A 17,838-nucleotide genomic window follows, 5' to 3' on the forward strand; every position below is an offset into this window, starting at 1 on the left:
GACCAGGTAGAGAATTTCAAGGATGGAGTGGCCAATAATTATGATTTCCTGAGAAATTCATGGTTGGGGTTCATTGAAAGTCATCAGTTGTTGGAGTCTTCTGCCTTGTAAATGAGAATTGCTACTAAACATCATTGGGAGATTTCAGACCTCAGATGTTGGAAAAATGATGTTTCACACTACAGACTCTTTCCAGCCCTAAAGCTTTTCAGTTAAGTTTCTATATATGGATGTATATTTAATAGTGGTGATAATTTACAGTTCAGTCTATGCCAGAGTTCCAGTTTTCTGTTTCTTTTGTGCTTTTCTAAACACACGTTCAGAGACACACACTCCTAACTCACCCTTTTCTATGGAGAATTCCATCTGCTTTACAGATGTTGCTTAATTCATCTTCCATCGCTCAACTCTGTGTTTGGGATAAAATAATAACTCTGTGCTGTAAACCAAAGGTAAAGTGGTGTTAAGAGACTTACCAGGTGTTAACTGTGGATAGAACCTCCATTCCCAGACTGTGATTCTCAGGGCAATCTTTAGTCTCAAGGAGAAAGCCCAGACTGAGAAGGCACTATTTTTTGAGGATCTTCACCTCTGTTTACAGCATGATGAAGCAGAGAAGAGGTACTAAAAGCTGCAGTTTACCTACTTAAAATTAAAACTCTTCTTCTGGGAAAACTCTTAGTGAACACAACTGAGATGAAGCAATTGTATTAATTTTCTGTCTAAATATAAGACCCAATTTAATGGATCAAGATTCTATAAAGCTACCATTGAGATCAGCAGAAATGATGCTCAAGAGTTAGAGATGGTCATAGGAAACTAACAAATGTTTAAGGAAGGGAACACTAAGTTACAGAGATCGGGTGTCCTTGGATTTTGCTCTAGTGCACAGCCTTTGTTGTTTGATTGTTAGAATCACTTAAACTATAAACTGCAAGTAGAGAAATTCGTTAATTTAATAAGCATCACCCACCTTATCCCCTTTGACAAACTTATAAAATACTACTTTTATAATTGAACGTGTGTATTTGCTTTTAGATTTTCTCCAAACCCAACCAGATTTCTGTAAGTTTTCTCATTATGGCCTTTATTTTCCTTTTCTCATCACTATCAATAGTTCTTTCTCTGCATTTTTCATCTGGTTTCTCTGATTTCTTCTCTTTATCCTTTTTCCCTCTCAACCTTCACCATACTGCATCTGATTTTCATCAGGAACCCTACTTCTTCCTCTCAGTGTTTTCTTTAAATCTCTTTTCAGCTTATATCTCTCTTGGCTTTGTCTTGCCTTCATTTGTCACTTTTCTCTTCCCCTTCGTGTCCTTTACCCTGTCTTTGCCCATTTCTATGCAGCTGACAAGAGCTGGAAACAACACAATTCAAAGACTTGTCATATATATTGTTAATAATAGACAGTCTACATCCAGGCGGATTCCAGGCTGGCTTTCATTTGATGTGCCCCTTGAGGATTAAAACCAACAACAGGACAACCCTTCATGTCCATTACAGAAAAGACATGTCAGCTAACCACACTCATCGCAGAAAACTGAAAAAGAGGATCTTTGATCTCCAGAAGCTCAGAGAAAAAATATTTTTATCAAGTTGATGTAATGAAAAAATGGAACAGAGAGCTTTGAAGGCTGTAGGAGAGATAAATATAAAAGTTGGTGCTCAGATGATAGGGGCGCGTCCCCTTTCCCCTCCGTGTTTAAAACCATTGAAGAGAAATTCATCACATTCATTCCAGTCCATGAGGTATCTTTGTGGAGCTGTAAACTCTCTCCATGCTGTGACATTTATCTTCATGATACCCTGGCAATCCAGAAAACGGACATGCGTGGAGGACTGGGATGCGGCTGCGGCAGAACTGACACTGGTTTCACTCGCTTCTGTCTTGTCAGCATCCTGGTTCAGCCCTCATTCCCCCCATTCTCATCTCTCTGCACTCACTGCACACTTCATCCCAAGTTGTTCTCCAGCCCACTGCCATGTAAATTGAATTAAAATGCTGCTTTTGATAGATTACTCCTCTATTCAAGAACTTTCAGTAGCAAATGAGCTGAAATTGTGGTCAGGAGTTACCTAATTTGCAAGATGACTTGTTAGTAAGAGTTGTTGTTTTTTTTTTATCAGCTACACAGTTAGCAGGATTTCCTCCAAATGAGATGATGATATTTGTCATGAGAGTCATGAACTGTCCAGTCCTTTAAAGTATAAAATGGTGTGACAGTGGATTTCTCTGACCGACAAGTCTGATCTGAGGACTGCCCAGTCATTCCATTGCACCAACCTCTCCTTGTACTGCTGTCTTCCTTTTGCCTCTCTGTTTTGTTCGCACTGACCATCTATCAGTTCCTAGGGCAACTCGAGTCTCATCTGCCCGCAGAGCCTTTGCATTTGTTGTTGTTTTTTTTAAAGATTTTATTTATTTATCTTTAGAGGGGAAGGGAAGGAGAGAGGGAGAGAAATATCAGTGTGTGGTTGCCTCTCATGCGTCCCCTACTGGGAACTGGCCTGCAACCCAGGCATGTGCCCTGACTGGGAATCGAACTGTGATCCTTTGGTTCGCAGGCCTGTGATCAATCCACTGAGCCACGCCAGCCAGGGCTTGCATTTGTTGTTTTTTACCTGAAACACAGCCTACACCACCTCTTTATTTTTCTTTCTTTCCCCAGTTTTATTACGATAATTGACATATAATATTTGGTATGTTCAAGGTGAACACGTTAATTTGATACACATGTATTACAAAATGATTACTGCTGTAGTGTTACCTAATCACATAATTGCCATTTTTTATTGGCGGTGAGAGCATTTAAGATCTAGTCTCTTAGAAATGTTGAAGTATGTAACACAGCGTGGTTTACTAAAATCACCATGCAGCACACTAGATCCCCAGACTTACTGCCCTCACTGAACAACATCTCTACATATCCCTCACCACCAGCCCCTCGTAACCACTGATCTGTTTACCTTCCACGGATTTGGCTTTTTTAGGTTCCACAAGTGAATAATATCATACACTATCCGACTTTATCTGACATTTCTTTTAGTGTAATGCCCTCAAGGTCTAACCATGTTGTCACAAATGGCAGGATTTTCTTTTTTCTGATGGCTGAATTTTATATATAATAGAATATATTATATTCATCATATATTTTATTTTATATAGGTAATATATACTTTCCTCTATATTTATTATATGTTACACAATGTTTATTACATGCAACATAATACAACACAAATATAATATTTCTGTTATTACAAGTATAACATATAATAAATATAATATAACTCATACACATAATATGAGTTATATATAAACTCATTTTCTTCCATTTATCTGCTGACAGAGTCTTAGGTTATTTTATATTTTGGATATTATGAGTAATGCTGCAAAGAACAAGGCATGCAGACATCTCTTCAATATCCTGTTTCATTTTCTTGGGATTTATACCCAGAAGTGGGATTGGTGGATTATATCATTCTTATTTTAACATTATGAATTTGAACCAAAACAGTAAGGCACTCTCCACCTCTTTGGAGAGCCCCTCACTGTGTAGCCTCTCCTTCTTATTCTCTTTCTTAGTGTATCATATCTGCTTCCTTCCTAGCAGTCATCGCACGATTTGTCATCCTTGGGTTTGTTCATCTTTACTTATTTATCTTCTGTTTGCCACGCTAAACTGTAGGCTCTGTGAGAGCAGGCATATTTTGTCTGGCTCCCCATTGTTTGTATAGAATGTACCACAACACTTGGCACAGGATGGGGACCAAGTAAATATTATGTATATAGAAGAATGAGTTAAAATTTTAGTTCCACAATGCTAATATTATCTGTTTTATAGTTTCTACCCAATAAAAATTTTAGCTAACCTTACTCTTTCTTTTTCCCATCAGCTATATTTAATTTTGCACCTTTGTTCTTGTGCTGCCTAGAATGGACCTCTCTTCTCTGCCATTCCTCTTTCTAATTCAAAACTGTAACCCATCTCTTATAAAGTATCTTACACACTCTAACTTACACTGTACTTTCTCCGCTCTAGATATCTAAATCTTCCCTAATCATGGTACTTATTTTTACCTCTGCATTTTAAACTGCTATTTTTTATGTTAATGGTTTAAGAACATTTTTCTTCTTCTGATTTTGAAATTAGAGTATTTGAGTTTTCTGCTTTATCTGTTCTTTAGTCTTGATTTGGTTCATCTTCATCTTTTCTCTCTCTCCCTCCCTCCCTCTTCCTTTTTTATATGCACACAGCTTACCATAGTGGAAAATAGTACACACCTAACCATGGGAAAAATTGCTAAAGAAGTTTTGTAAGGTCCTTGGAAGGAGAGAATTACATCTAGGTAAACCTTGGAAGATATGGGTTCTGCATGAACTTACATCTCAGAATGGAAGGAAAGAGCATAATGATAGGAACTGGGACTCAGTATGTGTATTACATTGCACTGCTTAGTTACTAAAAAAAACTGGAAACATTCTTGAATGCAATTATATGATGGCCTAATGACTCCCAGATTAACTATTAAAATGTTACTCTGGCCCTGGCTGGTGTGGCTCAGTGGACTCGGTGCTGGTTCAGTTCCCTGACAGGGCACATGCCTGGGTTGTAGGCCCCAGCCGGGGACATGTAGAGGCAACCACACATTGATGTTTCTCTCCCTCCCTTCCCCTCTGTCTAAAAATAAAATATATAGAATCTTTAAAAATAAAAATAAAACGTAAGTCTGAATATCTTGTGTTAAAATGAAAAAGACTTACTGGCATATTGTGTGATACTTTTTATGTCTAATGACTTTAAAAAGATTTATATTAACTGAAGAAAGAATTATATTTCACTATACAGCTTAGGACAACTGCAATTGTATATATTTGCAAAGGTTGCATTTAAATTTCAAACTCCATGCCACTGAAAAATAATGTCAAAATGATTTAGTAGATTGAATATGAAATATAAAATTATTCAGATATAAGGCCTAACAACTTGTTACTTCAGTTATTTATATTCATTCTGGAATATGTTTCTCTGGGAAATGAATCTCAGCTTGCCTTAAATTCTGTAAAAATATACAATACTCTGTTTTTCTATTTCAATCTTATAAAATGTTTAATGTTTACTAATAATAGCTACAGAGAAAACCACTCATTCTTTGGCATAATCCATTTGGGCTGACTAGAAATTATTAGACTAGGAAAATATTATTTTTCATGATTATTTAAATACATCTCTCTAATGGCTGTGATATATTCTGTAATTTGTCTCCCTGAACGTCCATTGCCAGCTATCTTTCTCTTGCCTGCTCTATTATAGAAGCTCAAAAGCCACACTCAATTTTCCTAATCACCTCTCTCCGTTTGACTTATTTCACTTAGCATAATGCTCTCCAGGTCCATCCATGTTGTTGCTCTCCAGGTCCATCCAAGGTTTCATTATTTTTTATGGCTGAATAATATATATATACCTATCCATCTTTATCTATTCATGTGTGATGGACACTTAAGTTGCTTCCATATCTTGGCTGTTGTAAATAACGCTGCAATGAGCATAAGGATGCATCTGTCTTTTTTAGAATTAGTGTTTTGGGTTTCTTTGGATAAATACTCAGAAGTAGGATTGCTGGGTCCTTCTTTGTCTCTTATTATAGCTTTTGTTTTAAAGTATGTTTTCTCTGATATAAGTATTTCCAAAAGATCAATTCTTATATTTTGAGGGTATCAGAAAGAAATTAGTATAATGAGATAACTTAGTAGTTTATTTGTAGTTGTCAAATGTAATCTGTCTTAGATTTTTGTTCTTTTGCAATTAGTGCCCATTATGGAAGTTTTGAAAAAATAGAAAAAACAAAAGAAGAAAAACAATCATATGAAATCATACTACCTAGAGATAACAACCACTAATACTTTTATATATTCTTTTATCTTAATAATTGCATACATTATGAACACATGATTATATTATAATATGTTCAATAACCTATTTTTTACTCACTATATCATGAACATGTTTTCATATAATTATCATTCTCAAATTTGTTTACAACTTTTGTTATAAGCAGTTCAGTATTTTTGATATTTATAAATAAATTCTTGCTACATCTCTACATATTTTTATGGTATAAATTACTAGAAATTACTGCAACACATAACATGTGGCTTTCTTAGTCTCCTATCATAAGCTGGCACAATTTTTATTTTAAAATTTTGTGTAACAAATAGTAATTTCCTCACTTTAATATGGATACCTTTGATCAGTAAAAATATTAAACTCTTTATCATGTGATTATTAGGAGACGTGAGTATTTTCATTTCAATAGCTGAAATTCAATAGCCATCCAAGACATGAGAATTTTTAGCACTTCATTATTTCAACAAATATTTTTGAGCACCTACTCTGTGTTTCTATGTGGAAAGAATTCCAATGTATCCCAAGAAGTTCAAGAGCACTCTAAATTGATCTGCATTCCCTGCAAACTTAGTTAATAACTTAGGACTGACATCCCAGCACTGTTCTAAGGTGGGTCTCCTGGCACTTCTCCTATAATTTGATGCATATGTATTTGGGGTAAAAACTGTGACCCAGCTCTCACTTTACTAGCAATATGCAGAGTAGTGTCCACCCACTGACAGGTTCTTGAATACTGTGCAAGTTTTACAAAGATGGTGAATAACGTAGTAAGAGCAATTTTGTTTGACTTAGTCCCATTTTAAACAAAAGAGACACTTATATAGGCATCACTTAAACTTCTCTATGTAAAAAAAAATGAGGTTATCTTTCCCCTTTATAAATAGAAAATATAAATCACAGCCACTACTTTCTCAAGGCAATGGAAACCCAAATGCAAACAGGATAAAAGAAAAAATTAACCATAGAGGAAAGAGAAGCTTTAAAAATCCAATTACTCAGAAAAACTTAATAACGCAGGTACAATACTCAAATATCATTATATGATCTAATCAATCTAATAACATTAATAGCCTATAATTTTGAGGGTATGGAGTTATTTGGTATATTTTATTTCTCAGTACCACTTTAAATATGCGAAAAAGCAATAATTCCACAAAATTAACACTTCTGGCTCAATGATTAAATGCCAGAATCATCTTCTAAGATAGATGTAACCTTGAAGTCATCCTTAAATATTTTTAAGAGACTTGTAAAACTTGCATTAATATTGAACACTTGGAAATACAAGGTCATGTTATAAAAAGCTCATTTGTACTTTCTTATTAAGTTTTGATCCTAGTAACAGCAAAATTCTTCAAGGTGATCATTAACCTCTTATTAAACTTATAGAAATAACCAGTGTAACTTACTCATTTCTGAAACCTCAGCTTCTACAGACACAAAAGCGCTGTATGGCCTGATCCAAATCTGTAGGAAAGGAACAATAGAGAGCTTTTAAAATTTTGTATTTTGTATTGATTTGAGAGAGAGAGAGGGAGAGATCAATTTGTTGTTCCACTTATTTATGCATCCATTGGTTGCTTCTTGTATGTGCCCTGCCTGGGGATGGAACCCACAACCTTGGTGTATCAGGATGATGCTCTAATCAACTAAGCTACCCAGCCAGAGCCTGGGTACTTTTAGACAATGTGTATGAGAAGGGGAAGAGAAGCTGGAACAACAAGGAGGAATACAATTAACCCTTCACATACAAGCTCTTAGAGAATGCTTCTGTCACAAAATCACCAGGTTCTCCACACAACTAGTCCGGAGTGGAGGAATAGTGCTACAGTAATTTTTAAACATACATAGAACTTTACCCCCAAACAGCCCCAAGTGTTTTAGTCTGATTAGTCTAATTAGTCTGCTGACTAATTAGTGTCAGCTCAGGTAATCTGCCCAATTCAAGGCACACTATAGTTTGCCAAGTGTATTTTGGTGAAGAGGGCCCCGCATTGCATTGTCCTCTCATAAAGCCACTGGGAAGTGAAGCAGTCATTCTACACGCTGGAGCAGACTTTTGCCATAAGAACCTGAGCAGCAACAGAGGACTAAATGGCATCAGGCAGGTGCCAGCAGAAAACCACAGAGGAGCAATGCTTCTAAACTGTGGATTATAAATGCTGCTGTATTGCAGACAGATGCACCCAGGTGACGCCAAGAACTTTCCAATGAGAGGAGATTGTTCCACTAGAATCACTAGCAGTGGACAGTTCCTAAACTCACTCATTAGGCAGAATGGATGATCTGTCAGGTATAATGACTTTTAGGGCTTCCATTCTCGCCCTAATGCTTGATATTAATGACCTTTCAGGAAGGTTGATATCATTCGAATTTCATCTGCCAAAAGAGAAGGAAAACCACTAAAAGAATCAATTTCTGAATGAAGGTAAAAAGCTGTCCCTGAAAAGGAAGCAGAATGACAGTTGTTAAAGAATAAGAACTAATGTAGAACTGAAACATGCACTTAACAGAGAAAATTCTCTTACTACCTCTAAATTGAATCGAATGGCTTTTTTTTGATGACGATGATTTTACTGGAGACAGTAAAGTCCAGATGGCAGGCTTAAGCTTGACCAAAAATTGAGTTCCCTAGACAGAACACTTACCATATAAGGCCCCTCTGTCCCCAGCATCTGAAATTTGAAACACAGCACTCTGAATTTCAGCAGGGTCTGTTTATGATGTATTAGCCTATCAGCTTGAGGTGTGCTTACTCATAATTCATGGGATTTAGACGTCTGTGTGTCTTTAGCATGTAAGGCTCTGTGCTAAACGCTGGTTTAGGTTAGAGACCAGCCAACTTTTCTCTAAAGGTCCAGGTAGTAAATATTTTAGGCTTTGTGGCCAGATGGTTTGTGTCACAACTGCTTGAAAGAGCTGTTATAGCACCAAAGTAGCCACATGAATATATACATGAGTGAGTGTGGCTATTTGCAAAAAAATTTTATTTACGGACATTGACATTTGAATTTTGTATAATTCCCATGTCCAAAATATGCTTTTTTTTAAACCACTTAAAAATGTAAAGTTCATTTTTAGCTGTCAAGCGATACAAAACCAGCAGCAGCAGGCCATATTTGGCCCGGGGGCTCTAGTTTGCCACTTGCTAGTCCAGATTATAATAAATAAAAGGTAATTGCCCTCAGGTTATAATAAATGGAAGATAATTGTCTTCAGTATGTACAAGCAAATTTTTGTAAGTCTACAGAGATGAGGGGGATCTCTTTTAGTTGGAAACTTTATGTAGGAGGTGTCATTTGAATTGGTTTAAAAGATGGTGTTTTAATTTTTTTTTATTTTTAAACTTTAAAAAATATTTACATTCCCTTATTTGATACCCATAATTTTCCATTCATATAACATGTGACATCGAAAAGTTTATTGTGTTTGTCAAGTTGTGTGTATTTTTCTTATTGTGGTAAGAATACCTAATACGAGGCCTACCCTTATACCCAAATTTTCAGCGGTCAATAGAGTTTAGTTAAGGGTAGGCACACTGTTGTATTACAGACCTTCAGAACTTACTCATCTTGTGTAATTGAAAATTATACCAACTGGACATTAGCTCCCCATTTGCTCCGCCTCCAGCCGTTGGCATCTACCATTCCACTTTTTGTTTCTATTGAGTGTGACCATTTTATTTTATTTTATTGAGCTTGACTACTTTAGTTACCTTATGCGCCTGGAATCATGCAGTATTTGTCCTTCTATGATTGGCTTATTTCCCTCAGCTTCATGTCTTCCAGACTTACCCATGTTGTCGTTTGCAAAGTAACTGCAGTCAGGACTCAGATAGATATCTGCACTCCCACAGTCATTACCTGTGACACCGAAGATACAGAAGCAGCTTAGGTGTAAATTGACCAATAAGTGGGTTTAAAAATGCAGCAAATACATACAATGGAGTATCAACCCTAAAAAAGAAAGGAATCCTACCGTGTGAAGACTGGGATTTTAGTAGATAGGGTGGAGATCCACGCTCGGGCGTTTTGAGAATAAAAGGGCTCGTTGTTCATGGTTACAGCAGGATAGTAGTGAAAACCCTGGCTACTCCTTAGACATTGGGATACATGGTGCTGACCAGTGTAGCTCAGTTGGCTGGGCGTCAACTGATAAAGCGAAAAGTCCCAGTTCAATACCCAGTCAAGTCACGTGCCTGGGTTGTGGACGCGCCCCTCCCTGGTCAGGGCATGCCGGAGGCAACCGATCGTGGTTTCTCTCTCACATACACGTTTTTCTCCCTCTCTGTCTCCCTTGCTTCCTTTTTCTCTAAGAATAAATTAAATTTTTTTTAAAAAAGCAATTGGAACTTACGACTCTTTCAGAGGCAGAATCTGAAGGGGCCATGAGGAAAGTGACCTGAGTGCCATTATAGGAAACTTCATGGTGTATTCAATGAAGAAAAAAGTTCAAGTTGGTTGAAATACGTTGAGAAGAATAGAGGGAGATGAAGCTAGAAAAATAGCCTGGGACTGGAAGTAGGATTGAACTTGTAGGCTCTTAAACAGACAGGTAAGACATTTGGAGATTTTTCAATAGGTGGTGAAGAAACACTGCAGTTTTGAAACAATAAAGTGATGCCATTCCATCTCAGTGATGTCCACGATGTGCAGAAGGGTTTGGACCAGGCTGAGGCTGCATGCTGGGGCCCAATTAGGAGACCGCGGCAAGAGTTTGAAGAGAAGATAAGAGAATTGGGACTGAGTCTGGGCAGTAGTAAGAGAAAAGGAGGGATGGGATGAATGGAAGACACATCAAAGAGACAGAGTCAAAAGAACTAGTCAATTGAATATAAAAGATAAGCTAAAAAAAGGGAAAGTCAAAAGAAGCTCCGAAGATTTTACATTGAGGTGACGAAAGGCATTCTGTATTTGCGGGTTAGAAAGAGGAGGGGAAGGGAAATGTGCAAATGAATACGTAATTGTGATCCTATTCTTACCATACTTTGGAAAAATAAATCTAAGGTAGTAATGGTAGTTTTGTAGTGTGACTTTAAAAATGCTTTTATGCCAGGGTACCTCAATCTGAATAAAAGTTTTTAGTAGAGAGTGAGCAGCTTATTTTGAAAAAATTGGACTTTGATTTGGAGGGAGAGGTTTGGGAACATATTTCTCTACAACTTATTCTTTCTGCCTTCTTTCTGAGACCCAGGGGGCAGCAACCCACTTTTAGCTTGGTACAATGGTTCTTAGTGCTTGCTATGAAAGGAAAAATGAATCTACCTCAGGAAAAGGTATAACAATGACAAGCCTCTAGCTAGAATATGACTCAGAATGATTTTCAACCAGGTGCTGTGTATCACTCAGTTGCCTTAACAGCTGTCTTGAGAGACTTGAAAATTTAACCAAATGAAATCCTTGTTTTTAAGAAATGACCCATTTCTTACAGAACACATAGGATTGTTCCTGATGCCCTGAAATCAAAGGAAAGGAACAATGATAAGGCATTACAAGTTCTAAAAACTTGAATTAAGTTCTGCTATGTTCCTGACTCCCAAAATGGTGCCTAAGCTACTTTTTGTATTTTGTTCAAATTCAATATTCCAAGCAGAAATTTTTTTCTGAAGGGTATATGTCCATGGGAAGGGGGAGAAACAGATGGATTAATAGAGAAAATGGCCACTAATTGTAATTATTTGAAAATAAACACACACACACACACACACAAACGTGCACACATACACCCATTTTCAAAAGGAACATTTTAAAATAACAAAGGGAATCAAATCACTAGACGAACAAAATAAGAAACACAAATGTTTTCTCTAGAAAAACTTTTATGATTTTTGAGACACTTGAATTTTCTATTTATAATTTTACTTTGTTCCATATTCTTCTTTGTCTAAACAAAATAAAATGGACCAGTCTGGCCTTGGGGTATTGTCTGCTGTTTTTCCAAAGCAGTGCACCTGAAAAGCAAAACAGACTTGAATACATTATCCTCCCTGGTCCCGTCATAGACTCTCAGATACCTCGGTGTGTGAGTTACTGAGAAATGCTATCCCACCATTGTGAGAGACTGCTGTGGGGAATGGTGGTGTGGGTGCCCAGCAGTCCAGGCTAGTGTAGTGTGTCCTTGGCACCAAAAAGAAGTAGAAATGGTAGTGTAATACTCCATATGGAACCGTAACTGCAACTAGGGCCCATTCATCAGTGTCTGTAGCTGGGGAGTGTGGGTTTTTTTTTGTATCAACTTTCTTTTGTGCCCTGCTGCTTTCCTAGTGCTCATTCTTTCAAAATTGGCAAAGTTTCTTTCATTCATCTTCCTAGTATGCATGTTTATCTCTTCGTGTGCTTAATACATTATGAATTACACATATATAACATTATAATACTATGTAAAATTAGGTCATTATAAATATGCATTACAGCCCTGGCTGGTGTAGCTCAGTGGATTGAGCGTGGGCTTCGAACTAAAGGGTCACTGGTTCCATTCCCAGTCAGGACACATGCCTGGGTTACAGGCCAGGTCCCCAGTGGGGGGCCACATAACAGGCAACCACACATGGATGTTTCTCCCCCTCTCTTTCTCCCTCCCTTCCTCTCTCTCTAAAAAAGTAAATAAATAAAAATTAAATGTGCATTACAGTATATATTATATATAATGTAAGTATACAACTATAAGCATGTGGATATGTAACCTGGCTTGTGCATCTGGTCTCATCCATCTCTCCCTTCTCCTGGTCGTTATGATCACACACAAGGGCCTTGACAACAGGAAGACTTCTAATTAAAGCACTCTCGTGTTCTAGTTTTCTCTCCTTTAGCTCCTCACCCGCAGGCATTTCTTATTAGGTGCTGAGCTATTTAACAACTGTTCAGAACAGAACGAGAACCTGATCTTGATTAGTGTGTGTCAGAACGCACAGGAACCAGAGATGCCTTTTTCACCCCCACACAGATTTTTGCTTTCAATAGTTGTTAACAAAACAAAACAAAACAAAACAAAACAAAACAAAAAAATCCATAACTGGAGTTCTGTTTTCTTCTCATTTTATTATTATTCTTGTTATAATCTTTAAATACAACCCAAATTCTTGGGTCAAAACTGGACTTAAACAAATAATAGTTTGTGTATGCATTGGCCATAAATACCTTTGCGAAAGGTGCATTTCCTATTTTGGGGTAGTAGGGATGTGTGTGGACTTTCACCTATGGCTAATTTGAATCTTTACAAAAATTTTAATCATAACAACTAAATAAAAAATGTTTAGCCTTGGAGACCTAGATAGTTGCCTGCCTCTGTAACTACCTCTCTCTCAGACCTTAGGTAAATTAACTCACTTGAATACATGAACAACCTAGCGGTATTCTTAGAAAATTAACAATGAAAGCAGTAAAGGTATAATAGGGCTTTATCAATGTAAGATATAACTGTGTCTGTTACTGTCCAATTATTATTTATTATTATTACTACTACACTGCTAAAAATAGTGTGTAACTTCAACCTGCTTGTGCTAGATTAGTAGAGCATGTCCATTTGCCCTGAAGAGGAAGTTTTTAACTGAGTTTTCTCACATGCAGTTTTTAATCCTGTCAAAGACATTGATTTTTTTCTTTACTAATAGATTCTTCATTAAGTTTCAAATACAGAATGTTGCATTGTTTCTCACTTTCAGGGCAGAGCTTTTACTTTCTAGACCATTTAGAAGCTGAACAAGCTATAATTTGGGGTAGGAAATACTTTAGTTGAAAACCTCAAGCATCCCTGATGGGTCCTGGCAGATCACTAAATGTCTATGAGCCAAATTTTCCTAAACCTAATTTGATGATATCTAGCTTATAGGATGGCTGTGAAAATTAGTTTTGAGTAGTAAGAATAGTTGTAACTCTACTTCCCATAGAAAATTTATGTAGTTAGTCCTTCATTTAACAATAGTGTCCTTAAGTGTGTATGTAGGAAAAAATAGAGACAGGGAGGAATAGAAAAGAGATGACTTTTAAAAGATTTTATTTATTTATCTTTAGAGGAGAAGGGAAGGAGAGAGGGAGATAAATGTCAATGTATGGTTGCCTCTTGTGTGTCCCCTGCTGGGAACTGGCCTGCAACCCAGACATGTGCCCTGACTGGGACTGGCATTGAACTAGTGACTCTTTGGTTCATGGGCCTGCACTCAGTCCCCTGAGCTACACCAGACAGGGCTAAGAGCTGATTTGTTTTATATACATACCATGTGTTGGGGAGGCATGAAGAGGAAAATTATAAAATCAAATAGTTTAAATCTCAGTTTCTGATAAAGGCTCATTGCTTAATGTTGGTATGATCTTATCTTTAAAAACATTTTTACAAATAAAAACCAAGAAAGAACAAATACTAAGAATTCTGGGGGAGCTTCTTTAGTCATGCAATTATGACTCCTTGATTGCTGTAGAGTCTTTGCTTGCAGGAATACATGTGATCTACCTTTCAGAATTATTGGATATAAAATGGCATGTTGTTCTATTTTGTGCAGTAAATGAGAATTCATCATGTACCTCTTTTAATTCTTTATTCTTTCTTTGTCTTTAGGGGTTGTACAGACGTTCTGTGCTGCATAATCTTCATACTGTTCATCATTGGCTACATTCTTTTAGGACTGATAGGTGAGTAAATACAGGTATAGAAGATTTTTTAACATTTGCCAATGGAATAACTAAGTCAAGATCATATTTTTAACATTAATCATTTTCTTCCCAAAGCCATCTTATTTTTGACTCTTATCTTTTCTGGAGAGAATGTGGCTCACCAGGACTCACTGGGTTAGCAGATGCAATGAAAAAGAATCACAAAGTAGTTTCTCCAAGGAAAGCCCAACTTGGTTAAGTAAATACAATGATAAAGGATGAAAGAAAAGCTATGGCTTCTTTTAAATCATTTTTACTTTTGAAATTTTATTAAGCAGCTAATTATGTTCATGTTACTATTTACTAATAAGAACTAGAGCCTAGATCATTTGAGGTAATAGATAGGTAACTTTTGTAGGAAAATTTAAAAGAAGGAGAAATTATCAGGAGTTCCACCAGAGTAGGAGAGAATATGCATAGATTATATGCAAATAATACCCCATTTTATTCATGGGACTTGAGCATCCATGGGTTTTCTCGTACATGGAGGTACTGCAAGCAATCCCCCATGGATGTGGAGGGGGGGCTGTATTATGATAACAGTAGTAGAAAGGAGAGCCTAAAATATGAAGAAATATGGACAAAGATGTTTAATGTAATTTCAGTCTTCTTTCAAACAAAACTATTTTGTGATATGATAAAATAAATTTAAGGTCATGTAGCAGAATAAAAAAGCAGAAAGAAAAAAAAGAATTTCATCAGATAATGTATCGACAGGTAAGAAGTCTTATTGTCTTTGCCTACTTCAAAGAGATATCCTGTTGTTTATTGTTAGGTTAACGATTTTTCTATGAAAGTGAAAATAAAAAGGAAAAATGACAGAGATCCTTTATTTGGATTTTTTAAAAAATTACCAAAGGAACGGTATGAATATTTTCTATAAAAAGTTTTTTCAATTGCATATGAATTTATTACATTTCCCCCCAGAGACTCTCAGTCCTTTCCTTTGGATGTTGACCTAGGAAATCTGAATATATTATTATTAGGGTGGGAGCTGTATAAGTCAGATAATAACTTCTAATGCCAGGAACTAATGCCTGGACTTACTGTGGATAAAATGTATTAGCAGAAAGAAGGCTGTGCCTACCCAGGGAACGATGGAAAATACTCTTCCCTGCTTTTTCAGTCCCATCTTCCACTAAAAGAAATACTTTGAGAACAGCAATTGAAAGCAATTTCCAGAAGATCATCTCAGTAATACAATGCAAAAACTAGTCTGAACTGGAAAATTAAAAAAGCACGGCAGGAAGATAAGAAAGGAGAGAAGACTAAAAAAACATAAATCTCAAAACTAATGTACTCTATGGCCTTTAGACGGTTCCTCTGGTATTTCTTTAACCTATTTTAATGTCTAAACAGCAATGTAGTTTTAGCGTAATACACCATCCATAAATTGAATGTTTTAATAAAATGAAATTTTCTGTTATGCAACTAATGGAATTGCAGCTTCTCTAACTTTGGGACACATTTTCTTGTCAACATAAGTTTTTGTTTGTTTTTACTTTTTGCTATAGAATTGAAATTTGTTGCATGAGAAAAAGAAGATATGGATGTCAGGCAGATTAGTTGGCAGGCTTGGGCTAGTTTCTTCACCTCGGATTTCTCATTTGTGAAATATAGCAACACTACCTACTTTGCAGAGCTTTTGTGAGAAGTAAATGAAATAATATTCAGCTATGCCAATAATGCTACATAATAGTACTAGACAGTACCTATGCTACTGTGTGGTTCTGAATTTTAATAAATTGCCTTTAAATGTAATTTACTCTATTGTTTCTATGGCAACCCATAATTTGGGGTATTATAGTTTGAATGTATACAGGAACTTCATAGGGATCTCATACTGTGCCCAGAATCTTTTCATTAAGAGGCTTTATGGCATAATCAAGTAAGTGTCTCCTCTTTATCTCAGAGCCAGTCTGCTTAATCCACAGAGAAATTCCTCTGTCCTTTCAGGAGCCTGGAAAGCCACTGCCACTCTCTGTCCCGTGGAGACAGGGGAGGCAAGGGCTGGGAGCACTACCATTCTCCCTCTGGTACAAGATGAGAAACGCCCCTTTCCCTTTAGTGTCTCCAGATTCAGTCTGTAAATGCCTTAATTCGTCCAAGGAAATCAGAAGATAAGTGTTCCTCAAAGCAAAGCTGTGTTCCACATAGAATTAATTTAGTGATTCCCCCAAATCAATCCTGTGGCCACTGATTAAAATGAGTGGCTCACCAAGTTTACTAAATACATATATTTTGTTTCCCTGAAATGCAAATAGCCTCGCAAGACTGTTTCCAATGTTGGGCTAAAAGAAGAACAAAGGAAAACGATTGGCAGAGGTCACCAGGAGTCTAAAAATTTTTTTAAAGATTTTTAAACAAATTACTTTATTGTTGTTCAATTACAATTGTCTGCATTTTCTCCCCAAAGAAATTTTTACCATGAGGGAATGTATGAGAAAAGATGTTGCTAAGTCAGTTTCACTGGTGTTACAAGTTGTTTGCCATCTTTAGCTATTTTGTTAGGTCAGGACCTTCTTAGGCTTATGTTTAATCCACGTTTTACCTTAGAACAGCTATGCTCCTCACAAATTCTGCTGAGGAAAAACTGGTTTTTGCCCTTCATGTGGAATGAGGCTAGCTGGCATGCAACAAAGGCACTTGACATTTGACTGATGAAAAGCAGAACCTCTGTTCAAGTGGGTGAAGTGGATTATGGGTAGAAGGTAATCAAATCTCCTTGTAAGATCTAACAAACACCTATAATAATAGCCCTTTTTTTGTCCTACTTCACTGATGGTTGCTATTCAATTATTCGCTAACTAGAAAAAAAGAATAGGAGTATTTCTTATGCAAATTGTTTCTTGCTATCCTTGTGCTAACATTACATATACAATAATAGCACAATTTTAACATGCAATAATTCGTTTTTCTTTTCAAATGGATTTCCAGTTCAGTGAGTTATTTTCTTGTTGTTTTCACTTAGGAAGCATTTCGAATTCAGGTCCAAAGTTTGTTTTTGTTTTTTAATTCTCCTTAGGAATAATTATCACTATTAGTTGAGACACTAGGAAGTTAGCAAAAAAAAAAAAAAAAAGCGAATCAATGCAAACTAGATTAGAACTCGGTCAGACTATGAGAAGCCCAAGCCACGTGAAGAAGCCATGCACAGGGGTCTTGGTCAACAGGCTCCTCTGAACTCCCAGGGGTAGATGATTACTGTCAGCCCTGTAGGGTTTTGAAATGATTGAGGCCGCAGTGAACATCTGACTGCATGCGAGATCCCAAGAGGCCAGCCT

The 17,838-nt window shown here is 36.7% G+C and overlaps 1 protein-coding gene across 1 annotated transcript in view; it reads left to right on the plus strand.

The window, feature by feature from the left end:
- SLC44A5 (solute carrier family 44 member 5) overlaps positions 1-17,838 on the plus strand; it is a 125,093-nt gene that overhangs the window by 29,192 nt on the left and 78,063 nt on the right. Inside the window, exon 3 of the mRNA XM_037043854.1 lies at positions 14,460-14,533. Within this exon, the coding sequence (XP_036899749.1) occupies positions 14,460-14,533 (74 nt within the window). The remainder of the gene's footprint in view (positions 1-14,459; positions 14,534-17,838) is intronic.

Source organism: Sturnira hondurensis, unplaced genomic scaffold, assembly GCF_014824575.4.
Source record: "Sturnira hondurensis isolate 20B ecotype Veracruz unplaced genomic scaffold, ASM1482457v3 Scaffold0000648, whole genome shotgun sequence".
Classification (NCBI taxonomy): domain Eukaryota; kingdom Metazoa; phylum Chordata; class Mammalia; order Chiroptera; family Phyllostomidae; genus Sturnira; species Sturnira hondurensis.